Source organism: Apodemus sylvaticus, chromosome 3 (genome assembly GCF_947179515.1).
Source record: "Apodemus sylvaticus chromosome 3, mApoSyl1.1, whole genome shotgun sequence".
Taxonomy (NCBI): domain Eukaryota; kingdom Metazoa; phylum Chordata; class Mammalia; order Rodentia; family Muridae; genus Apodemus; species Apodemus sylvaticus.
Window position 1 is genome coordinate 143,368,514 of NC_067474.1, and position 26,414 is coordinate 143,394,927.

The 26,414-nt window shown below is 48.2% G+C and overlaps 1 protein-coding gene across 2 annotated transcripts; it reads right to left on the bottom strand.

The window, feature by feature from the left end:
- Window positions 1-391: 391 nt before the first annotated feature.
- On the bottom strand, window positions 392-23,896 carry Tmem39b (transmembrane protein 39B). 2 transcript variants are annotated; one of them, XM_052177482.1, is made up of 9 exons: window positions 23,772-23,896; window positions 20,613-20,739; window positions 19,914-20,133; window positions 19,297-19,380; window positions 18,834-18,988; window positions 13,225-13,561; window positions 10,623-10,810; window positions 4,042-4,162; window positions 394-1,398 (listed from the first exon to the last, which is right to left on the bottom strand). In XM_052177482.1, exons 1-9 carry the CDS (start codon window positions 23,773-23,775, stop codon window positions 1,156-1,158), a joined length of 1,479 nt encoding a protein of 492 aa, XP_052033442.1. In that variant the 5' UTR covers window positions 23,776-23,896; the 3' UTR covers window positions 394-1,155. The 2 variants fall into 2 exon arrangements, with proteins under 2 accessions (XP_052033443.1, XP_052033442.1); XM_052177483.1 differs by lacking the exons at window positions 20,613-20,739; window positions 23,772-23,896 and adding an exon at window positions 19,502-19,584 and having other exon boundaries at window positions 392-1,398; window positions 19,914-19,951.
- Between the last annotated feature and the right edge of the window lie 2,518 nt (window positions 23,897-26,414).

Genomic DNA, 26,414 nt, shown 5'->3' on the forward strand with positions numbered 1-26,414 from the left:
CAACCTAACTATCACCTCAGAAGCACTGAGAGCTCTAGCAGGCTCCCCATTGTGCTGCCTTTTAAAAAAAAATAAAATAAAAATTTTAAAATTACCTTTTTGGGGTTGGGGCAGCGATTCAGAGCACCTGCTGCTCTTTCAGAGGACCAGGTTTGATTCCCAACAGATGGGACTCACAAACCACCAGCAATCCCAATCTCAGTGGGTTCAATACGACTTCTAACTCCCAAGGGCACCCCCTTGGAGTGCTTCTTCCCCAGGCACACATGTGGAACATATATAGACAAAGCACTCATATGCATAAAATAATAAATCTAAAGATTATGTAAAATTACATTTATTTGATGTGTGAGTGTAGAGAGAGGCTAAAGGACAAATTACATGAGTCAGTTCTCTGCCTTCTGCCATATTGGTCCCAGGGATGGAACTTGGGTTGTCAGGGTTGGTACAAAGTGCCTTGACCCCCTGACCCATCTTGCTAGCGGTCCCTCCCCAGTGGAGCAGTATCCAGGCCCAGCACCATTATCGGGGACAGGGCAGGGTGGCAGTGACTATGTGCTGGGAGAAACAAGTCATATTCTTCTAGGACAACAGTGTCACCACCTTTTACAGGATTTTTATTTTAATGCCACTCTGTAGCCAAGTTACCCTGAGCAAGTCACTAGAGCTCCGAGTTTCAGTTCACCTGTGGGAGTGAACACACACAGCACACATCTTCCTAGGGCTGGCAAGGCCTGGGGCAGTACACACAGCAGCATCTGTACACAACCCGCATTCAGTTAGCAGCAGCCACCATGGCCACCGTGGCCTCTGGGATGTCCACGTCTCCCAGCCACTGGAGGAGAGCCACAGAAGCCACAAGTGGAGCTTCCTGCCTCACAAGCCCATAGTTCTGACTCTGACGAACAGGCAGGAAGGAGAGAAAGAATCACAGGACACAGGCTTGTTCAGAGTATAAAAATAAGACTTTTTTCTTCTTATCACATCAATTATCAAAGAAAGAAACAGTACGTAACAAAAATACAAAGCTCTGGTGGGTTTTTTTGTTTTTTTTGTTTTTTGTTTTTTGTTCCCCTCCCCCTAACCCCGAGAGAGCCCTTGGCCAGGAAGCCCCTGGGTGAAGCCCGGATGTTGTCTCGAGGATCACTGCGGGACTCAGGAGAACCGGTGGTCCAGGTCCCTCTGGGGGCTGGCTGAGTATGAGTAGGCTTTGCCCAATACCAGGCGGTCCCGGAGCAGCTTGAAGAAGGCATAGTAGTTGCTGAAGAGGATGAGGGCCAGGGAGATGGTCTGGTGCCACTTTTCAGAGGACATTAAGGAGTACAGCTGGTAGACAATGACGGCGCCCTCCAGCAGCAAGAGGATGTTGAGGATCCTCAGAGGGTTGCTGAAAAAGAACTACCCAGGAGAGGGTAGGCAGAGGCCAGAGGCCATGCTCCAGAAACCTGTATCTCGGAGTAGGAGATCTTGAAGCATGGTCAAGGGGACAAGCTCTTGGGGCCCTGTGTGTGTGAGTGTGTGTGCATGAGTATGTGTGTGTGTGTGTGTGTGAGTGTGTGAGTGTACGCACGCGCATGGGAAGACAGAAAGGTCAGGTGTGGGATCAGACACCACATCTGTGTCTACTTGTGTTGCACAGTGCTTCCACATAAGCTGAGGAAGATAACTTCCAAGAAGCCTTTCCTAAGAGAGCTTGCCTACATTTCAAACTCTTTTTGGCCAAAAAACAACTTCTTTTTATTTGTTACCAGGCTGGCCTTACCCTCACAGCGATGAGCATGCCTCCGCCTTCTGAATGTTCAGATTTAAGACATACACCACCACACCCAACCCAATGTTTTTGTAATGTTATCCTCTGTAGTATCATTGGGACTCAACAAATCAGAATCTTTTTTCTTTTCTTTTTTTCAGTGTTAGGGATTGAGCCCAGGCTTTATATGTGCAGCAGACTTTAGCTCAGCAAACCTTACATCAGCCACATGGAAAGCCATGTATTTATTTTTAGTTGCTACCTATCAAAAGTATGGAGAGCTATTATACTCCACAGCTTGAATAGCTAGGACATCCTCCCTCCTCTGCAGCATCCCTTCCTGCACTGGAAGCCCAGTGGGACATGGCAATACCTCTTTTTTGTTTGTTTTTGTTTCTTTAGAGAAACAGTTTCTGTTTAGCCCTGGCTGTCCTGGAACTCACTCTGTAGATCAGGCTGGCCTTGAACGCAGAGATCCACCTGCCTCTGCCTCCCAGAGTGCTGGGATTACAGGCGTGCACCGCCGCCAAGCTACACCTCAGTAGTCTTACAAGGTGTTTCCTTTTTTTTTTTTTTTTTTTGTTTTTTGTTTTTTTGTTTTTGAGACAGGGTTTCTCTGTGTAGCCCTAGAGGTCCTGGAGCTCACTCGGTAGACCAGGCTGTCCTTGAACTCTGAGATCCACCTGCCTCTGCCTCCCAGAGTGCTGGGATTACAGGCGTGCACCACCAACAAGGTACAGCTACAAGGTGTTTCAAAGGAAACAGAATGCAGATCTTAAAAAAAATTTTTTTTCTGCCTAGCAGTGGCAATCAACACCTTTAATCCCAGCACTTGGATCTCTGTTAAGTTCAAGACCAACCTGGTGTACAGAGTAAGTTCTAGAACAGCTAGGGCTACACAGAGAAATTCTGCCTCAAAAACCAAAAAACGGAAAAAAAGAAAAAAAAAAACTGTTTCTGCTAAGTTCCAGAGCACTCTATGTCTGGGGATCTGTTCACAAGAAAAGCACCTAGAGCTGAAGGACTGCTGACTGGGTGGGGAAGAGGCCAGAGTGGAGCCAAAGACCAGGATGCTGGGCTCAGGCCTGCACTGAGAGACTGTGAGGATCAAAGCAAATCTCCTCTCGCTGAGAAATGAAGCTAACTGCCCAGATCAACCATCTCCCAAGCCGTGCGTGACTTAGTACCCCAGCTCCACAGAGTCCCCCAGCTTCCGCAGAGGCTACTAGGAAGGAAGAGAATTTGAGCTCCTTCAGAGTGGTGCCAGGAGCTCTCTGCTAGGAACCGGGACTGGAGGTGGGCAGCCTTGCTGAGTCCAGCTACACCTCAGTAGTCTTACAAGGTGTTTCCTTTTTTTTTTTTTTTTTTTTTTTTGAGACAGGGTTTCTCTGTGGAGCCCTGGAGGTCCTAGAGCTCACTCTGTAGACCAGGCTGGCCTTGAACTCAGAAATCCACCTGCCTCTGCCCTTTCCCCTGGGCTGACTCAGGCCCTCAGCAGGAGTTCCCAAGTCTCTCAATGCAGTGCCTTTGGATAAGTTAAAATGCATAGCTTTATTTTTCTTTTTCAGGATTTGGTTTTTTTTTTTCCCGAGACAGGCTTTCTCTGTATAGCCCTAGCTGTCCTGGAACTCACTCTGTAGACCAGGCTGGCCTTGAACTCAGAAATCTGCCTGCCTCTGCCTCCCAGTGTGCTGGGATTACAGGCATGCCCCACCACCGCCCGGCTAATACATGGCACTCAACACTGAATCATCAGTCTACTTCTACTGCTAAGAATAATCTGTCAGCCGGGCGGTGGTGGCGCTCGCCTGTAATCCCAGCACTCTGGGAGACAGAGGCAGGTGGATTTCTGAGTTCGAGGCCAGCCTGGTCTACGGAGTGAGTTCCAGGACAGCCAGGGCTACACAGAGAAACCCTGTCTCAAAAAAAAAAAAAAATCCAAAAAACAAAAAACAAACAAAAAAAGAATAATCTGTCTGTCTGTCTGTCTGTCTGTCTGTCTCCCAGTGCTAGGTTTAATAGTGGGAAACATGAGAACCTTCAGAACCCGTTCTTTTATTGTATGATCATCTCTCCCTCTATCCCGCACTCTGCAGAGAAAGGGAGCTGCGGATGCTCATCTGTGTGGCCATCGTGGGCTGCATGTGTGCACCATCTTCCTCAGAGTATTGGCAACACTGAGAAGAGCCATAACTGTCCCCTGCCACACTGAGATCACCCACTCCCAGCCTTGAAGATCAGGCTACCCCACCCTACCCCCCTCCAGCTCCCGCCAAGAGAAGAACACTCACATGGAAGCGGAAGTGGGAGACATCAGAGGGGATGGCCACATTGTAGTGGCCCACCGCTTTGTAGACATTCTTGCTGTGTTTCACCAGCACACCCTGCGGCCACATGCACTCTTCAGTCCACCTGCAGGCACAGCCCAAAAGTACATTTTGTCCTCAACCCAGCAAGGGTGGTGACTGGCTTACTTTTGTTTTGAGTACTGACACTGGGACTCCTTTTCTGGGTCTCAGCTGTCTCCTCTATAAAATGGGGTAACAGCCATAAGCAAGTCACTGCACTGGGGACATTTAGAGGTGAGGGATTATGAAGAAAAACCTTTTCCTATCTATTTGCCTCACTTGTAATCTCCTATGGGTTCACCACAAAGCTACCTGCGTGGACCAGCAGTGAATGTGATGATGCTGTTTAAAATATGCGGAAGGTGGGGGGGGGGGGGGCTGGAGAGAAAGCCCAGTAGTTAAGAGCACTGACAGCTCTTCCAGAAGACCTGAGATCAATTCCCAGCAACCACATGTAATGAGATCTGATGCCCTCTTCTGGTGAGTCTGAAGACAGCTACAGTGTACTCACATAAATATAATTAAATAAATCTTAAAAAACAAAACAAAACATGTGCAGAAGGCTTTGAAATATCTTTGTGCAGATTTGACATGGCTTTTTGAGATCCTAACCCTAACCGTGACCCTCCTGTAAGGCATCCCTTGACTTCCACTGCACTTTTCATATCCCTGCATAAGACATGCCCTCCAAGTTGGGCAGTGGTGGTGCACACCAGTAATCCCAGCACTCTGGGAGGCAGAGGCAGGAGGATTTCTGAATTCCAGGCCAGCCTGGTCTACAGAGTGAGTTCCAGGATAGCCAGGGCTATACAGAGAAACCCTGTCTTGAAAAAACCAAATCCAAAAAAACCAACCAACCAAACAAACAATAAAGGCACGCCCTTCAAATAGAGGGATCTTCCTGACTGATGTCTTATCCTGGCAGGTTCTTTCTTATCATTCGAAACCTAAGAACCTCCAGCAAGCCTTTCTCAAATTCTTTACAGAACTAAGCGTCTTTTATTGTTCCTTGAAGTTCCAGCTCCTTCCTTGTCTACATTCCCAGTGTTTACCACTTGTTTGTTTCTTAGCTGTGTTCATTCCTTTAGGACAGCATCTACTTCATGTCTGTGGCCTCAGAGTAGCCACCAAGCCTGGCATTGAGAATGAAGCTGTGAGGTGGTGGCGTACGCCTTTAATCCCACCACTGGGAGGCAGGGGCAGGTGGATCTTTGAGTTTGAGGCCAGCCTGGTCTATAATAAGTTAGTTTCAAGACAGCCAGGATTACCCTGTCTTGGAAAAAAAAAACAAACCAACAATAACAACAACAATGAGAGAAAGAGAGACAGGCAGACTGACAGACAGAAGCCAAATAAGAGCAGAGTTTCCTTCCAAAGCCTATGAGATTGCAGGGACCTCAAGGTCCTGTCAGGCCAGGAACAGATCAACAGCGTTCATGTAACTATATTCCTGCTTCTTCACTGGCTCATTCACTTCAAAACATACAACCACAAGGATAACCCTCACAGATATCACATGGAGTCAAAGAAGCCGGACGAAGGAGTGTCTATTTGACTTCTTCTTTTTTTGGGGGGGGGGGGGTTGGATTTGGATTTGGTTTTTTTTCCGAGACAGGGTTTCTCTGTAGCCCTGGCTGTCCTGGAACTCACTGTGTAGACCAGCCTGGCCTCTAACTCAGAAATCCGTCTGCCTTTGCCTCCCAGAGTGCTGGGATTACAGGTGTGTGCCACTACCTCCCGGCTTTGATTTCTTTATATAAAGTTCTAGAAAAGGAAAAACTAAGCAGTAGTGAAATAAAAGAAGTGTGTGTGTGTGTATGTGTGTGTCTGCGTGCACCGAGCGCTAGTGTGTGCCTGTGTCTGCAGAGGGGCTGAGGGAGGCTGGCCTCACTGGGCTGAGGGAGACCGAGGTTAGCCGGAGATGTCAGCCTGCCTACAAGCCCTGAGTTGGCAGAAGCAGTCGCCCAGCACCCACAGCTGAGGAGAGGAGAGGAGGGATGCACAGATCCAAAGTCGAGCTGGGAGTGATCCCTGGCTGAGGGCCGCAGAACCTATAATGTTTGCTCAAAACAGGCAAGCCCTCCCGGACAGAGTTTAGGGAAGCATAAGTACTGAGATAAATATGTTTGGAAGTGGTAAAAGAGAAATAGAAATGTTTTGTAAGTGTGCTTAGACACTGAAGAAAGGTAAGAAACTGAGTATAAACAGTCAGAGAAGAAACACTATGTTTATATAAGAAAGTAAACTCTCCAAGGGAAGGAGAAAAGTGTGGGAGATTAAAAAGCAAAATATTTTCTGTGTTAAAAAAGGGAAAACAAGCCGGGAGGTGGTGGCGCATGACTTTAATCGCAGCACTTGGGAGGCAGAGGCAGGAGGATTTCTGAGTTCAAGGCCAGCCTGGTTTACAGAGTGAGTTCCGGAAACAGCCACAGCCAGGACTACACAGAGAAACCCAGTCTGGAAAAAAAAAACAAAAACAAAAAACAAAAAAAAAAAGGAGACTACACGGCTGGAGAGATGGCTCAGTGGTTAAGAGCACTGACTGCTCTTCCAGATGCCCTGAGTTCCCAACAACCACATGGTGGCTCACAACCATCTGTAATGGGATCCAATGCCCTATTCTGGTGTGTCTGAAGAGAACTACGATGTACTCATAGAAATAATAATAAATAAATCTAAAAATCAAAAACAAAAGCAAAACAAAAAAGAAAAACACCATGGCAGAGGGCTTTGGCCCCTGTACACCTGTGTTTAGTCACCAGCAGGGAAACATGTATGGTTATAGTTTTCTATGTCCTCTCTAAGAAGAATCAGAATGGAGTAGACCCAGATAAGGAGGAAACGCTTAGCAAACAATACAACAAAATTTAGAGAAACATTTAAATCAGAAGTTTACTGTTTATACAGATGCCAATAAATTAAGAATGAGAGGATATAAGTCAGGAGATATAAGTAATTCAAAGCCCATATGCTTCAGTTTAAAAATCAGAACTAGGGTTGGGGGGGTGGGGCATACCTTTAATCCCAGTACTTGGAAGGCAGAGGCAGGCAGATTTCTGAGTTCAAGGCCAGCCTGGTCTACAGAGTGAGTTCCAGGACAGCCAGGGCTACACAGAGAAATCCTGTCTCAAAAAAACAAAAAACAAAAAACAAAAACAAAAAAAAGAAAAAGAAAAGAAAAAGAAAAAGAAAGCTTAAGTGGTGATAAGAAAGTGATTTAGGTGCAGACTCTGGTCCCCAAGATAAGACAGACAGTAAACATAGTCTCCAGGGTAGTCAGAAGCAAATAGACCAGACCAGGTGAATGGGCTTCTAGATCTCAGAATTGTTACAGTCTATAGTTAGTTTATGGTAGAGATAGGCTGTTTTAGAACTAGAAGGGAGAGATGTTGGGATGACCTTCCCTGAGTTGTAGTGGGGTGTGTCTATATCAGCAGTTGACTCGCACTGCCAGAGCTCGACCACGGCAGGACTTTGCATTGTCATCAACAGGCTTCCTATTTTATTTTCCTTTTTTTTTTTTTTTTTTTTTTTTTTTGGTTTTTTTTGGATTTGGGGTTTTTTTTTTTTGGAATTTGGTTTTTTGAGACAGCGTTTCTCTGTGTAGCCCTGGCTGTCCTGGAACTCACTCTGTAGACCAGGCTGGCCTCGAACTCAGAAATCCGCCTGCCCCTGCCTCCCAGAGTGCTGGGATTACAGGCGTGCACCACCATGCACGGCTGTGTTTTATGTTTTCTATTTGGAAAATGTTTGTCCTACCTCATCTGCCTAAAGGTAATGTAAGAGATATATCAGGTGCTGTCTCAGTGCCTTGCCGACTGTAATAAAGAGCTGATGGCCAACAACTGGGCGGGAAGTAGTAAGAGGACAGAACATCTGGGCAGACTGACACTGAGGATGCAAGCAGAAGTGGACACAGCGGGAACTGTGGGGCCGGAGAGTTGGCTCAGTGGTTAAGAGCACTGGCTGCTCTTCCAGAGGTCCCGAGTTCAATCCCCAGCAACCACAAGGTGGTTCACAACCATCTGTAATGGGATCTGGTGCCCTCTTCTGGTGTGCATAAATAGCATACTCATACACACACACACACACACACACACAAATGGACCAGGAAGGGAACATGGACTGGACCAGAGCAGATCAGGGAGGTAAGGAACTAGCCCCATGGTGGGTCACAGGCTAGAATAGTCTGGGTACATTTAAATGGTGGCTGGGAGACGACTCCAGCAAAAGGCCCAAGCTTTAAACTGGAGGAGAGGCCTCCAGGTCACTATGTAACTCTGGGCATAATCTGCAGAAAGCCCAGCCATAGAGCTGAGCATGGCAGTACATCCCGTTAATCCAAACTCTTGGGAGGCAGAGACAGGCAGATCTCAGAGTTTGAGGATAGCCTGGTCTATAGACGAGGTTCTAAGAAAACTAGAGCTATACAGAGAAACCCTGTCTCAAGAAAAACCAAACACTGAAAAAAAACCAAAATAAGCCAAAAAAATCCTGAAAGAATTATAAAATGTGTAGTTTGTACAGTATATTTTACTTTATGTAAATTTTACCTTAAAAAATTGGCCGGGCTAGAGAAATGGCTCAGCAGTTAAGAACACTGTTGCTTCTTGCAGAGGACCTGGGTTCAATTCTCAGCACCTGAGTTGGCTCACAACCATCTGTAGCTCCAGGTCTAGGTGGTTTTGAAGACTCTTCTGACCTCTGTGGTCACCAAGCATGCAGTCAAAACACTCATAACCATAAAATAAACCAATTTAAACTGAAAAAGGGCTGGAGAGATGCTCAGAGGTTAAGTATCTGCTCTTCCAAAGGTACTGAGTTCAATTCCCAGCAACCACATGGTGGCTTACAACCATCTGTAAAGGGATTGGATGCCCTCTTATGGTGTGTCTGAAGACTGCTACAGTGTACTTGCATATAATAAATAAATCATAAAAAAAGATAGAAAAGTTTATTAAAAACAAACAAAATAATTAAAAATAAATTCCCACAAGCCACCAGGCACTCTGGTGGAAGAGGAGAGAGAGCTGACTGCTACACAGCCAAGGGCGTGGTTTCCAGAGGCGTTTAGTCCAGAGATGAGCAGGAGAAGTCACAGAAGGCAGTTGGGGAAGAGAATGTAGGGTGGGCGGGGCACCTGGCTCTTCCAGGTGGTCAGGGGAGAAGAGAGGCTAGAAAGAACATTCCAGTGCATCATGGGAAAGGCTAGCTGTGGAAGTGCATAAAGCACATGAGAACCCAAAGAGACCGGCTCTAGCTAGAGGCCATGTGTTAGGATGAAGGGGGTGAGGGGTGGGGGTGGGGGAAGAAGGGCTCCCAGGCCTCAGCTCATCAAGGGCCTGAGTGAGGTGCAGACAAGCAGACCCCTCCTTCCTTCCTGTTTTGTGTTTCCAAGACAGGGTTTCTCTGTATAACCCTGGCTGTCCTGGAACTCACTCTGTAGATCAGGTTGGTCTTGAACTCAGAGATGCACTTCCCTCTGCCTCCCGCATGCTAAAGGTGTGCAGCACCAAGTCCAGAAGCATTCTCTCTTTGTATTCCTCCACTCCCACCCCCACCCCAGTGCCTGAGGCTGGGCAGAGGCAATTCAGTAAGTCTCCTCAACAACATGGGAAGGACTGAGATTGCCGGGAGCATCAGGCCAAGGGCACTCGGGCTCTGAGCTCTCCACTCAGGCAGGCCTACTCCCGTTGGCCTCCCTCTACACTCTTGTTCTGACTGAGGTCTTGACAAGCCAGCCTCTTGCCTGGCTTCTGACTCAGACATGAGAACTTTCAATGAGGGACGATTGGTACAATCAGGAAAAGGATTGTGGTTCAAGGAAAGGAGGAGGAGTTTAAAGGAGGGTCCGCCTGGCCCCTCAGGGCTCCTGTGCAGAGGAGGTGTGAACCTCTGCTCTGCAGCAGGCCTTCTGCCTCACTCATCGGAACTAACTTCCCCCTCTAAGTTCCCCCATCACTCAAGTCTGTAGCTCCCCTCCCCAGACAGGGTCTACCATGAGCCAACAGAGAACCACTCTTGCTCTGACTGAGGTTTTCATAAGCGGACACTGGAAGGTTCTTTCTACTGTTTAAAGTCCTCTATAGCTTATAGGTCAAAGAGCAAGCTCCTCCGCCTGACCCAGAGCCCCAGGTTGAAGAGAGTGGCTCCTGAAGGAATGGGAAATGTGTAATGCTTGAGGAACTCCGTGAGCACGTGACAGGAGTGAGGAATGACTGCATGCATGAGCAATCAGTCAGTCAGTCAGTCAGTCAGTCAGTCAGTGGACAACAGAGCTAATGAGCCGGGTAGATGGCTGGGCAGAATCACCTGTCTCTCTCCCACAGCCGGTTCATGTGTAAGCCCCCCAAGGACAAACAACAGGTCTCTCCAGAGCCCCACCATATTCTGGACACATGTCCGACTATGTAAGACTAGTCTGCTGGCCAACTGAACGGGTTAAGGAGCAGGAGGGCAAGTGACTCCATACCCTGCCCAGGGGAGCTGGGGTTGGGTAGGCACAGCAGGGTAGGGTAACTCACGGGTGCTGCAGCACATTGGAGCACAGGGCCGGGTCCACCTTCTGCCAGCAGCCCAGGTGGGCGGCAGCCTTGTGCAGCAGGTCACAGTAGCTGGCAGGAAGCAGGTGCTGCATGAGGATCACAGAGGTACTGATGGACACCAGCAGGAAGAGCTCACAGGACCAACGCTTGTCATAGTAATGTGTGTTCTGAGGAGAGGAGAAGAGGGTCATGCTCAGGACATCCACAGCGGCCTACTCCCGCTCCGCTCCCTGATTCTACCTAGAAGCTAGGAGAGTACTGTGAAGATTTCAAGACCACCTGGAACCAAAAATTACACACTGCAAAAGGGCAGCTTGGACCCCATGTCCCCACCAGTCAATTTCCTCTGGTGGCCACTATGCTACTGTCCCCTATTCCAGGCCAGTGCACACATGAGCACCCAAGGGAGTGGGGCAATCCTGCCTCGGGTGCACATTAACCATGAACGATGTGACTTCTGGCAAATAATTTAACTTGTCTGTTCTTTCCTCATAAGTTAGATGAGGGTAAGAGGAACCACAGACCACCTAGACATAAAGAGATTTGAATATATATCAAAGTTTTCTGCAGAGAGAGTTCTCTCAACAGCCAATTTTTGTTTGTTTGTTTGTTTGTTTGTTTTAGGGACAGGGTTTCTCTGTATAGCCCTGGCTGTCCTGGAACTCACTCTGTAGACCTCGCTGGCCTTGAACTCAGAAATCCGCCTGCCTCTGCCTCTCATAGTGCTGGGATTACAGGCGTGCGTCACCACCGCCTGGCAACATCCACTTTTTAAAAAAATATTATTTATTTATTATTATTTCTATGAGCACACTGTAGCTGTCTTCAGACACCCACCAGAAGAGGGCATCAGATCCCATTATAGATGGTTGTGAGCCACCATGTAGTTGCTGGGAATTGAACTCAGGACCTCTGGAAGAGCAGTCAGTGCTCTTAACCAATGAGCCATCTCTCCAGCCCAACGTCTTATTTTTCTTTTTTTTTAATTATTTTATGTGGGGCTAGAGTTGTGGCTCAATGGTCAAAAGCACTGACTGTTGCTTTTCAAGAGGGCCCGGGTTCAAATCTCAGCACTGATAGGTGACTTACACTATCTATAACTTTAGTTCTGAGGAATCTAATATCCTTTTCTGGCCTCTGAGGGCACCAGGCACAGAAATGGTGCACAGACCAATAGATAGAGGCAAAGCTCCCATACACATTAAAGAAAAAGATACTTATGTGATGGGAGTGTTTTACCCACTGTATGTCTGTGTGCCATGTGCATGCAGGGCCTGCAGAGACCAGAAGAGGGCACTGGGTCCCTTGGAACTGGAGTTAAAGATAGTTATGAAATGCCATGTGGGTGCTGGGAACTGGGCTCTCTTAACTACTGAGCATCTCTCCAGCCTCTAACCTCCATTCTTTAAAGTTTCCTCTGGGGCCAGAGGGACAGTTCCAGACCTGACAATGTGGCTTCAGTCTCTAGGACCCAGACTGTGGAGGGACAAAGCATCTCCTACAAGGTGTGCACTGACTTCCACACACATACCACAGCATGTACATGCCTACACACACATTCTCCTGAATGGGGCGAGGGGGGGGGGGCGGTATACCACATGTAGCACTATCTGCAGAGGCCAAAAGAGGCTGGCAGAACCTTTGGAACTAAAGTTAACCAGACATGGGTGCTGGGAACCTAGTCCACTGCAGGAACAGACAATGCTCTTAACCGCCGAGCCATCTCTCCTGCCTCAGCTACTGGTTTCTTTATTCAGTGGCAAACTAGGACACTCCCAGACCTGTGCCAAAGTAGCCTGTGCCACTGACATACGAAGCCACTTTCACTGACCAGGAGTTGCTAGACAGGTCAGTTCCTCTCAGGGAAGCTTGTCCTCTGCATTCCAGATCTCCAGAGCTCCTATCACATGCAGAGATGAGGCTGAGAGATGCCTCGCCTGGTCAAGTGCTTGATGTACGAGGCTGAGCACCCGAGCTCCACTGCCCAGAACATAAGTAACAAAGCTGGGTGTGGGGGGCAGCATCTGTGTGTCCAGCACTGGGAAAGCAGGCGGGAAGATCTCTGTGTACAGCCCAATCAGCAAGCCCCAGACTCAGGGACAGAAATAAGGCGGAGAGCAACTGAGGAACACACTCAATAGCAATCTCTGGCTTCCACCTATATGTACACACACACACACACACACACACACACACACACACACAGACACACACACATATACACACATATACACATACACAAATACACAGACATACACACAGACACACACATAAACACAGACATACACAGTTGTACACACATACACACAGACACAAACAGTTGTACACACATAAACACAGACACAAACAGTTGTACACACATAAACACAGACATATACACATACAGACACACACACACACATAGACATATCTAGAAAACACAGATATAACAATAATAAACAACAAAAATCCCAGGAAAGTTACTTATGCACGCAGAAGGGCTGGGCCAGGGGTGGGGGTGGGGTAGGGGTGGGGGTAGGGTGGGGTGGGGTGGGTGGGAGGGGTGGGCATCAGGCCACTTGGCCTGTGTTGAGTTATGTACCTTCACAAACCAAACAGGTACAAAGGCCACATAATAGGCACTCAGCATGGAGCTGACAAGAACTTCCTTCATTCGCCAATTGAAGTCCATTTTGAGGAACTCAACTTCATTGCGAATGAGGCTGGGTGACAAGCAGCAGGCGTGGGTGGGCATGGCTTCCGGGCCGTAGAGCTGTCGCGTGTGCTGCTTCCAAGTCTCCCGCAGTGTCAGAAAGTAGTCCCGACTCCTTGCCAGGCCACTGGCTGCCTCTCGGGGTCCCATGGGAGCCACGTGGGTGAAGAGGCTCGTCTTGCGGAGGTCATAGTTTAGCTGCAGGAACGGAATATACATCCCAAACCTGCAGCGGAAGACAGAGGCAAGAGGCCAGGCCGGTCCTCCGCTCAGAATCCAGACCCTCCACCCAGGGGTGGGGGACAACGCTGACCTCCCTTCTGGGCTTCAACCCTCCCATCCCACTCTCCTGTCTCTCTCCATCTCCATCCAAGTCAATGGTTCAAAGCACTCCTTGGTATTGAGTGCATGCTGGAACTGAGGATACAGTAGGAAGCAAGAGATAAGGTCTTTTCTGCATGGTGATAACTAACAGTCACCATGGCAACCCACATTCATCGGGCACAGTCTATGATACAGGTTAAGTCTTCTACATGCAACCCCTTCTTTCTTAGAAGCATAGCAGGCATTAGGTGCTATGACTTTACCCTTTTCTCAAGGAAGCTGTAGGTCAGAACAGTGTAGTTAGTTCTCAAGAATTATACAATTAGTTACAGAAGAAACAGAACCTAGGTTTAGACATAGAGCTGTTTGGGACCAAATAAATTAAGAAAAACAGAAAAAAGAGAAATTAAAAGACTTCTGAGTTCGAGGCCGGCCTGGCAGCCTGGTCTACAGAGTGAGTTCCAGGACAGCCAGGGCTACACAGAGAAACCCTGTCTCAAAAATAAATAAATAAATACCCAAAATTAATTAATTAATTAATTAAAACACAAAACACCTCCAATCAATTAAAAGCAGGAGGTGAGCAGGTGTGGTGGCGCACACCTGTAATCCCAGCACTTGGGAGGCAGAGACAGGAGGATTTTTTACTTTGAGGCCAGCCTGGTCTACAGAGTGAGTTCAGGATAGCCAAGGCTACATAGACGACTCTGTCTCCACAACCAGAAACAAGCAAACAAAACCAGCATAAGGTGGGCACGGTGGCATGTGCCAGTCATTTGAACCCTGGGAAGCCGAAGCTGGAAGATCTCGGGTTTGAGGCCACCCCGAGCTATATATTGAGACCTTGTCTCCAATTATGACACAATGCCACAAAACAGATCTAGGTTGTGTAACCGCGTGCATATGTAAGACAATGTTTTTCCCTTTGCAGAGGAGCGCATTTAACAACAAATATTTCTTCTGTGTCTATTATGTGCCAGGAGCTGAAATAGATCCTTGACCGGGACACACATGTCCCCTATGCAGCATTCAAGTAGGTTTAGGAAAACCTAGTCAAGGGGTTTTGGAGCGTGTGGCTGGGACTCTGAGGACAAACTCAACAGGTTCTGTAACCTGAAAGAATATAACAATCTGCATGTGTAAGTAGCATGGGCTAAAATGTAATTATTTTGGAGACAGGGTCTTACTATAACCCAGGCTGCACTCATCCTTAACCTGCTGTGTGGACCAGGCAATTTTCAAACTCAAGATCTTCCTGTCTATGCCTCTGAGGTGCTCGGATTACAGGCATATGCTACTGGGGACGGAAGGAATGTTACATTCTTAACAATGTGTACTCGGGACATAAGCCTATGATGACTGTTGGCTGTGTCTGCATTTAACATGTGTACTTTTCCCACTGGCACGGATCTCTAGACAATAGTTAGCAGCTTTATGTGAGGTAGACACTTTTTACATAGCATTTACACTGAATCAGGTATTAAATGTACTCTACACAATGTGGCACACAGGGAAACGTGCCTTAAATGTTTATCATCGCTACAGCGTCATACATATAGGATCTTGGCACCCGTATGATGTCCTGGACATAATCCTTCAGAGATGACAGACAAGTAGATAATAGATCAAAAAAGTGGGTAAAAGCCAGAGACCTGGCTGAGCCAGTAAAGGCACGTGCCACCACGCCTGAAAACCTGACTTTCATTCCTAGAACTCATACATAATATGAATAGTAAAAAAAAAAAGTAGGAATCTAAATCAGCAAAAAGAAAGAGTCAAGAACAAGCACATGGTGACCGTGACCGGTGCGGAAAGCAGGCAGTGAGTGACGTGATGATCTGTGAGGAAGCCACGGTGTACAGTAGATCTTATTGGTAGCCACACTGAGAGAAAATGGTTTTAATATTCTATTTCAGAGCACAGAGAGCACAGTTGCTACAGAACCAGAGGGTTTAGGTTTCTTAAGGAGATGGCTGTCTGTCTTTACTTGAAGGCCATCTCCAGGATCTGTTCTGTATTTTATACTTAGAGCATAATATGCTTCCAAGGAGCCTCCCTTGTGGCTCTGTAACGGGGTAGTTGGGGGCCACGCAGCTGAACCTTGTATGATTCTATTATGGACGGTGCCCTGCAGCCAGCAGCTCCTTCCGGAGGAGAGACCCCAGAGGGAATCTGGCTGGAATGGAAGCCAGCAGCCAGGCGGAGACTGATGGTGCAAACTACCTGTCAGATCTTCACTCCCCACTCACGTCGTCCGGCCCAGTGCTCTGGCCCAGTGGGGCAGATCCCAAGGTCGGGCTGAATGAAGCGTGAGGACCGAGGCCTCGGACGGGTGCCCCCTGATGACAGACCCTCACCTTTTCGGCCTATGGAAGTTCACAGTCTAACAATAAGCACCTAAGTTACTGCTTGCTAGTTACTAGTTTAGTCACTGCCAGGCAGCGATGGCAGCCTTTTATCCCAGCACTCAGGAGGCAGAGGCAGGTGGATCTCTGAGTTCAAAGCCATCCCCAGAACAGAAGGCTATGCAGAGAAATTCTGTGGCAGGTGAGGGGGATATTTTTTACATATATAAGTTTTTATGTGTATGACTTGGGGTTTTTTTGGGTTTTTTGGATTTGGTTTTTTTGAGACAAGAGTTTCTCTGTGTAGCCCTGGCTGTCCTGGAACTCACTCTGTAGACCAGGCTGGCCTTGAACTCAGAAATCCGCCTGCCTCTGCCTCCCAAGTGCTGGGATTACAGGCGAGAGGTGTAAGAGTATTTTACCTGCATATGCATAAAGGGCCCTGGAGGTAGGAAGAGGGTGTCAGGCCCTGAGGGAAGGAAGAGGGCATTAGAGCCCTTGGGATTGGAGTTAAGACAGTTCTGAGCTGCCACGTGGGTGCATCCTCTGCTAAGAGCAGTAAGTATTCTTAACTACTGAGCCATCACCCCAGAGCTCAAGAGAGAAGTTTTCTACATACTAGCCTGTACTTGAATTTGGTATGTAGCCGAGGTTAAGCCTGAAGCTGCCCCTCCTGCCTCCGCCTCAGGAGGCCCCTCAGTGCTCAGGTCCAGCTTTGGCCACTATGCATAGAGCATGTGCTACTGGAGACCTCAGCCCAGACGCTCCACACGCTGGGCAAACAGTCTACTTTATCTCTTCTAGATTTTAATTATGTGATTGACACACCTCCTACAAAAACATTTAACTCTATAAAAGCCTGTTTTGTTGTTTTTCTTAGTTTTGTGGTACTGGCGACGATAAAGCCTAAGAGCATGTGCATTTCACACAAGGGCTGAGGTGCGGCCCAGCCCTCATCAACAGCTGCACTGGTTTGGTTCGGCTTTGGTTTTTCAGGTCAGGATTGTATGTAGTCCAGGCTGCCTCCAACTCACTATGGAGCTGAGGGTGATCCTGAACTCTTTTGTTTGTTTGTTTGTTATGTAAAAAGCAATTTATTCAGATGATGTGAGAAAATACTTTACAAAAGGAAATTTCAAAAGGCATACAAAGTTATGAAAAAATTTTTAAACTGATTAAGCATGTGTTAAATGGAAGGACCTTGAAATCTTGATGTTCTTCCGTCTTCCTCCTAAGTGCTAGGGTTACTAGTGTGTGCCCCATGCCCATCACTACACTTTAAAAACATATATTCCTATACTATATGTTACTGTAACATACTGGGATTTTCTTTCTTTCTATTTATTTACTTTACGCATATGAGTACACTGTAGTTATCTTCAGACACACCAAAAGAGAGCATGAGATTCCCATTAAAGATGGTGTGAGCCACCATGTGGTTTCTGGGAATTGAACTCAGGACCTCTAGGAGAGCAATCAGTGCTCTTAACCACTGAGTCATCTCTCCAGTCCCCCAGGATGTTCTGTAAATAATCACAGAGAGAGAGAGAGATTTTTCATGGCAATAGATATGAGGTACTATGCTATATATAATTTTTCTTGTTACTGATTTTGGTTTTTTGGAGACAGGATTTATCTGTGTAGCCTTGGCTATCCTGGAACTTGCTCTGTAGACCAGGCTCACCCCTTACTTAAAAAAGATCCACCTGCCTCTGCCTCCCAAATGCTGGGATTAAAGGTGTGTGAAACCACTGTCCAGCTGATAACTTTTTCACTCAGAAAAACCCTCCGTATAAAGCAGGCATGAGGGCCCGACCAGCACGTTCTTAGTCCTGCAGCAAGAACAGCAGGTGGCCTGGCTATGCTGCTTCCCGAGAGCCAGGACTGGTCTATCCTGAGGACGTTCAGGAACCAGAAAGGATGAGGTTGGGAAGTAACTATTAACGCACAGTCAGTCGGTAGAGGAGCTTGCTTGATTCTGGACCAGAAAGGGGCAGTTCTGGGATCTCCATCTTGAACAATTGAGTCTCTGGAGAGGCAGGTGATGGAGCTAAGCAGACATGGAGACAAGTGCATATACAGATGTGTACACACAGGTGTGTCACACACGTTCACTCACACACACAGGTGGAGACAAGTGCATATACAGACGTGTACACACAGGTGTGTCACACACATACACACACACACAAGTGTGTGTCGCACACACACTCACATATACTCACACACACAGCTATGTCAACACATACTCACACACATGCACAAAGGCATGTGTTACACATGCCTTTGTGCACACTCACATACAGGTGTCACACACACACACACACACACACACACACACACACACACACTCATAGAAACATGTAAACAAAGACTTGAAAAGCCCCTAAGAGAGTTCATAAACATTGAGTGGAAAGGGACAAAAGGAGGCAAGGGATACAGAGAGAACGGAAGTCAAACGGAAGTTAAACAAGCGAACAGCAAACAACAAAGACAGAAAAGAAAGGAAAAGAGAGACAAAGCCAGCCTATGCATTCCCACTTGGAAAGTCCCCTGGGTATTCATTCAGACCTGAGTCCCATTCCAACCTTCCATCAGTACAGAAGGAATAGCTTATACCACTTCAATTTCTTCTACAAAAAAAAAAATAAAATAAAATAAAAAAAAAATCCTAATCACCCTGATCTCAGGCGCTATCATCAGATGTCATGAGAGGTTATTGTTGCTGCCTATCTGCCTGCGAGTCTTCCAGACATGGAGGCCTGATAACCCAGCTATAAAAGGGCAGAATCAAGTGCCGGATGCCAGGGTGAGGTGAGGGGTACTCACGGATAGCAGAGGAACAGGAGGTTCAGGAAGGAGTGGGTCCTGAAGAGGTGGATGAGGGACCGGCACAGACTCCAGCCTGTTGCCGTAAGAACGGTGAAGCGGGTGAGGAACAGCAGGATGGAGCGCAAGAGGGAGACCTTCCCCCTCTGAGAAGCCTGGGTTGGGGTGAGATAGGACAGGATGGGGCCTTGGATGAAGGCCACAGAAGCTACGCCCAAATCCCACCAAAAATGGTCTATAATCCCACCCAGGGAAAGGTGCACAAGAATCTGGGAAGAATCTGGTAAGGTCCACCTTTCCGATGCCTAGTGGATTGGGAGAGCCAATGGGATACCAGAAATGTTTATCAAACTACAAGGTGCTCAAAGGAAATGCCTTAGGGCTAAGGGGCCAGGTGTGTCTCCTTGGCATCCCAGGGAAAGGGGAACCCCAAAGCCCCTGGCCAGCCTCTAGACCCAATCACCTCCTTCACGATGGACCCAATGAAGCGGCGGCCAAGAACAATGGTGGTCACCATCAGCAAGTTGAAGTCGATCAGGTGGAAGTTCTGTCAGGGGGCAGAGAGGCCTGGGGGTCACAAGGGCCCCTTCTTCATACATAAGTTTTTCTTGTACCCACTATCTCCCCCTGCCCAGTCCTTTCCACAGAGACTGTCCCCATTCCCTGACCTTCTTTGGCCTCCAGCTGACTCAGGCCAGGAAATTACCTAGAGGAGGAGAACAGGACCCAGAGAAGGGAAGTGGGACAGTCCCTGGGGATAAGAGAGTGGTGTGTGAGCACTCTTGCTCCAACACCATGTCACTGTCCCTGAATCTCTTCCTCTGTGCACCCCTGCAACATTCGTACATTTCCACAACTCATCTCTCAGACAAGACGAAGGACAGAGTCTGTCAGCATCAACTCTGCTGCCTCTAGAGTGCCCAGCACGATTAAGAGCCCTCAATTTCCTGTTTCCTCTACATCCAATATGCCCAATATGGAGCTGGGTATATAGTGGGTATACAGTGGTGCTTGATAAGCTATGCCACGCACACACAAACACACGCATGCACACACAGCAGACGCTGGCTGAACACCTACCAGGGAGGTGTGGGAGGGTGGGTGTGAGGGCGGGTACCACCAGACTGTCTTATAGATGTTGATGTAGTGCACAAACAGGGCTATGAGCTGACAGAAGAAGAGCTGGAGCTCAAACAGAATGCTGGCCTGCACTGGCAGCTCAGGGATCTTGCAGTGCTGCAGAGGCACAACGGTCTGGGCAGCCAGTGGAGGGCTGGAGAGGCCCGTCCCAGAAGTGGTCCTGGAAGCAGAAAACAGTAGTATCAGGAGCTAAGCTGGGCGCCTGACCAGGAAAAGCTTCTGGAGCACACGACGGTGTATCACATCAGAAAAGGGTGTAATAAAAAGCTCGAAAGGATGATGTCTTCCCTATCGTGCCTGGCCAGCAAAGGGAGTGAAAGAGAAAAGCCTTTCCTCTCCTGATGTCATTCAGGTCTTCCCAGACTTCCCAGGAGGGAGTTAGGAGGCTTGCTGTTCAAATACGGAAAAGGAGGGCCAGAAGCAGATGGCAGCCTGTGCCAGCCATCAGTAGATCTGGAGCAGAACCCCAACAGGACCAAGGGCTGTGGTTGCTTCCATAGAATCTCACGGCCTCTCTCTAAGTGACTGACCTCAGAGCTCACTCTGGTCCCCTCTAGCCCCAAGAGGCATGTAAAATCCAGCGAGGGACAGCTTGATCCACACTACAACAGGAGGGGGGGAGACACAGAGGTGGCTTACCTGCTTCGAGAGCGGACGCTGCTCACCGATGCACTAGAAGAGTGGCCCCCACCAGAGGCCCCTGCTGATCCTGGCTCACAGAGTGGGTTTCGATAGTAAGATGTCCTGTTGGGACCTCTTCGTCCTCCTGTAGGCCATATATCAAGGACGACAGCAGTGCTATCTTGATTAACTGGCATTTTGTTTTGTTTTCTTTCTTTATTTCCTTTTCTTTCTTTCTTTCTTTCTTTCTTTTTTTTTTTTGAAACAGGGTTTCTCTGTGTAGCCCTGGCTGTCCTAGAATTCACTCTGTAGACCAGAGTGCTGGCCTCAAACTCAGTAATCCACCTGCCTCTGCCTCTCAAATGCTGGGATTAAAGGCATGCGCCACCACTGCCTAGCTAGTATTTTGTTTTCTTCCTTCCTTCCTTCTATTGGTTTTTTGAGACAGGGTTTCTTTTATGTGAGCCTGGCTGTCCTGGAACTTGCTATGTTGACGAGACCAGCCTTGGGCTCATGCATTTCTTTTTCTCATTCAAACCTCCCTGGAGCCTGGGAAGCAGCCCCTGCCTGCTTCTTCACCACCTGCTATGCTCTCTCTGCCTGTGTCCCACCCTACTCAGTGCTCCGGGTATCCATGGCCCCTCTCTCTCCATCAAGCACACGTGTCACCTCTTGCGTGTGTTTTACATGGTGCATGTGGAGTTGGGCTCAGGTCAGCACAGTTCTCTCCACCTTGTCCTTGTTCCTGTCACTTCCAAACAGGACCTCTCGTTGGCCTGGGACTTGCCAACTAGGTTAGGCTGGCTGGCTAGCGAGACCCAGCAATCCATAGGCCTCACACTCCACAGTGCTGGGATTACGAGCTCAGGCCACCACACTCACCTTTTTTACACAGGTTCAGGAGACCAAACTCAGGTTCTCACACTTGTGTAGTAACCACATTCAGAACTAAGGTATCTTCCCTCCCCTCCTCCCTCCCTCTCTCTCTCTCTCTCTCTCTCTCTCTCTCTCTCTCTCTCTCTCTCTCTCTCTCTCTCTCTTTAGTTTTATGTATTTTATGTGTAAGACTACAATGTCGCTGTCTTCACACACACCACAAGAGGACATCAGATCCTATATAGATGGTTGTAAGCTGGGAATTGAACTCAGGACCTCTGGAAGAGCAGTCAGTGCTCTTAACCACTGAACCATCTCTCTAGCCTCTCAACCCTTTTTTATTTTTTGGTTTTTCCAGACAGGGTTTCTCTGTGTAGCCCCGGCTCTCCTGGATTTCACTCTGTAGGCCAGGCTGCCCTTGAACTCAGAGATCTGCCTGCTTCTGCCTCCCAAGTGCTGAGACTAAAGGTGTGCACCACCACTGCCCGGCTGGCCAGTGCCTCTCCTTTGTGCTGCTCTTCGTTTACCAAGGCAGGGGCTCTTTCTGCATTCAGAGCTCACCATTTCACCAACTGCTTTGCCTCAGGGATCCATCTTTGCCTCCCAGGTACCGGGGCTGATTACAGGTGGGTTGTCACACTGGCCCAGCCAGCTTCTAGACAGGCGGGGAACCCAACTGGGCCCTCACGATCGCAGAGCAAGCCCTTCACCCACTGGAGCCTTTTCCTAGCCCGCTCACTGCCATTTTAGGAGTTGTTCCTCAACTCCTTCTATTTTTTTTTCCACAATTCACTCTCTGAAATTGTCTTTCTAAAAAACAATTTTAGAAATATATTTCACGTATGACTGTTTTGCCTGTGTGCATGTATGTGTACTACATGTGTGCCCGATGAGTGCAGAAGCCAGAAGAGGGCTTCAGGTCCCCGGAGCTGGAGCTAGAGATGGTCATGAGTCACAATGTGGCTACTAGGCTTTGTAGCTAGGCACTCTGCAAAAGTAAACACACCCAAGGGCTGAGCAACCTCTCCAGTACCCCTGAAATTACCTTACATGCTCACGTTTGCTGCCTCACCCGCTAAAATGGAAGGTTCGTGAATTCATGTTTTTAAGTGACTTACTATGTAGCACGGGGTAGCCTCACACTCACAATCCACCTAGCTCAGTCTCCCCAGTGCTAGGATGACAGGCATACACTACCAGACTGTTATTTTTACTGCCGTTTCCCTTACTCCAGTTCACTGGACCAGTTTGGTAAGATTTTTCAGACCCTGACTCCTGAGCTGCTCACCTCTGGTATTTGCTGGATTTCATCTGGATTTGAGTCTCCAGAAGCTTACAATCTGGCCAGGTTTGAGACAAGTTTTTTCCTCCAGGGCTCTGAGATCTAACTCAACGACCCACGGCCTGAGCTTAACATCAGGATGGCCTTAGAAAGAGCACCGTGGTTGTGAATCCAAGATTTTACAAAGCTATATCCCTAAGCTTAGTGGCCTAGCCTAAGATCCCAGGCAGCATCCTACACATAACTCCCAAACCCTTAATCGAAGTTTATAACTTACTCAGCTTCCTCATGGCCACACAGCAGCCTCCATTCATACACACTGTGCCCAAGCTTTTCTATCTCTTAAGGTTTTCTGACAGCTCTTCAAAATATGCATGTCCAAAGAGCTGACTTCAAGCCCCCAAACCGGAAGCACAGTTCACATACTGTTATATTTGGTTTGGAAACAACCCCCCCACACACACACACACCCTCAGCCCAGGAACTCAGCCCACACCCACTATCATTTAGAAACTCTGCACCCAGAGAAAGCCCCTAGCCCAGAAACCCCTCCCACACACAACTGTCAACCCAAAGACCCCGCCCTCAAGCCTGGCAAAGCTCTCTAGGACAAGAAGCTTGAATCAAATTCCCTTGGTGGGTTTGGTGTCCCTTCGGCCCCACCGCTCTCAGCGTAAACCCCTATAGTCCAGAAGATTCTCCCCCCACACCGGCGATCACAAGCCTAAAGCCGCACCCTTAGCTCTCAGCCCCTCCCAACAGGGTGCCCGGCCCCTATTTGCAGTCAGGAGAATTGTGTGCCCCAAAGAAAGCCCAAGCCCCTAGGGTCTCTCTCCCTTTTTGAAGCTCCGCCTACCACGCAGTGACCCGCCCCCTCAGGACCGGAGGGGCGGGGTCCCACCAGCGCCGCGTCTCTTCCCCTCCCCCTCCCCGCGACTCCGGTCCGCGTGGGGCGGCAGTAAGCAGCCAGGCTCCCTGCTATCCCGCGACCCTGGATGAGCCCAGCCAGCTCTGCTCACCCATTTCCTTCCCCCAGCGCTCTCCGCTCACCGCCGCAGCTCCTGCGGGCAATATGTCGGAGGCGACGGCGGCCGAGAGAGGACTAACCGCCGCAGCCCCGGCTGGGTATCAGCCGCACGCTCCCTCCGGCTGCTCAATTTGCATGCTAGGCGGGCTGGGAGTCGGGAGCGCGCTTCTTAAAGGGACCGCTTGGACAAAAGCTGTGCTAGCGCTCTTTGTCTTGCCTTTCCCCACGCCTTTCCTGCAGCAGCTGCTTAAGAGATTCTGGAGGGGGCAAACCCTCAGCCACCCTGTTCTGGCTAGAGGAGGACCCCAGAGCGGCCTTCTGCCTCTAGTGAAATCCTGTTCTTGTACAACACAGTCACTTCATACTAGCACGTCCCAGAGTAGGCTTTCAGTGCTCTCCAGCTTTATTGTACTTTGGCTCACCCCAGTCAAAATCTACCCCTTTTCTCCAAAACTCTGTATCCAATCTTTGACCTAACCTTGATGATCCTAAGCTCCATGCATTTCTCGTGTTTATTCCACTGTTCATTTCACTGCCACCACCTTAGCTTAGAGCTTGTGCCTGTAATTTTTTTTTCTTTTTGTTTTTTGTTTTTCGAGACAGGGTTTCTCTGTGTAGCACTGCCTGTCCTGGAACTCACTCTGTAGACCAGGCTGCCTCGAACTCAGAAATCCGCCTGCCTCTGACTCCTGAATTCTGGTATTAAAGGCGTGCGCCACCACCGCCTGGCTTGTCATTTTTAAATTTCGAAATGTTCTCGGTTATTAATAATAACCACCTATTCGGGTTCTTAACATTTTAGAACTTGGTGTGCGGAAGAGAGTGAGGGATGCGCCTAGCAGTGGACTCGAGAGGACAGCCTGTAGGAATAGTTTCTTCTTCTGCCATGTAGGTTGTCAGCCTTGGCTACAAGAACCTATCTTGCCAGCCTTTTGAGACAGGACCTCTGGTAGCCCGGGCTGTCTGTCCTTGAATTCGCTACAGATTAGAGGATGGCCTTGAATTTCTGATCCTGCTTCATATTGTCGGAATTGTTACTCCCACTATGACAGATTTATGCAGGGATGGGAATCAAACCTAATGCAAGCACAAATTATCTCGTAGGCATGGAAGATTAAGTGACACAGTCCATGTAGTACCTGTTTTAATCAGTGTTAGCCATCATTATGTTTGGCAAACACTTAACAGAGAAAGCAAGTAGTTACTGTCACTGCTAGTGCAATTTCTTCCTTGCAAGACTGATAGTCTATGGGGTGGGGGTAGGAGATTAAAATTAGGGCCTCACACATGCTAGGCAAATGTTCTACTACCACTCAGCTATATTCCCCGCTTCATAAGCAATCTTTCTGTTGTTTTGTTAGACACGTTCTCTCTGTGTAGCCCTGGAACTCACTTTGTAGACCAGGCTGGCCTCGAGTTGACTCACCTGCCTCTGCCTCCCAGGAGCTGGGATTAAAGCAAGAACCACGACCATGGCACTGGGCTCCTCATAAGCAATTTTAATCGTAGTGGGGCTTCATTGGTTATCATAGTGCTTATTTGTTTTGGTTGGTTTTTCTGAGACAGGGTTTCTCTGTGTATCCCTGGCTGTCCTGGAACTCACTCTATAGACAAGGCTGGCCTCAAACTCAGAAATCCACCTGCCTCTGCCTCCCAAGTGCTGGGATTAAAGGCGTATACATATTAACCAAACGAATTAGGCGATAGCAATACATTTTACAGAGCTTAAATTATAAGGGCAGACAGACATAAAAATTAGTAAATTCTGTGGTATATTAGAAGAGAATGCTGGATGAAAGGATAAATAGGAGTGTCCAGATGCACATTTAAATAGATGTAGAAGGAAAGCAGGCTTCTTTGAAATGAGTTAGAGGAAGTATCTGGGGGAAGAGGGAAGATTCTAGACACAGGAACAGCACAAGGGCACTCATCCTGATATGTTCAAGAAGTAACGAGTGGGGTGGAAGTGGGTAATGTGCGAATGACAACTGCATCCATCAGATTGGCCAACAAGCAAGCATGTAGGCATTTTCTTGATTAATGATTTATGTGGGAGGGCTCTGCCCACTGCGGGTAATAGCGCCTCTCAGCAGGTGGTCCTGGGATGTATAAGAAAGCAAGCTGAGGAAGCCATGGGAGAGTTGTTACTTCCTGTGGCCTCTGCTTCAGTTTCTGACCCCAGGTTCCTGCTGACTTCTCTTTATGATGGACCATAACTATAAGATGAAAGGAATCCCGTTACCATGCTGCTTTTGCTGCTTTGGACCCTGGTGTTTATCACAGCAATAGAAACCTAACTAGGATACAGGCGATCCTGTCTCTGGTCTCAGAAGGCACTGGCCCTTCTGTACATATACTCACATCTCTCTCTCTCTCTCTCTCACACACACACACTCCTACAAAATTAAACCTTAGGGCGAGGTGCCAGAGAGATGGCTGACTGGTTAGCACAACATAGCTGAGTCTAGAGGACCCAAACTCAATTCCCAACACCCATTCATAGCACCTCACAATTGTCTGTACATCCAGTTTAGGGAATCTGATGCTCTCCTCTGGTCTCTGTGAGCATCAGACATACACCGAAGCTGGACCATTCCTGGGAATGTATGTGACACCTAACCAAATTTTTAGTTAC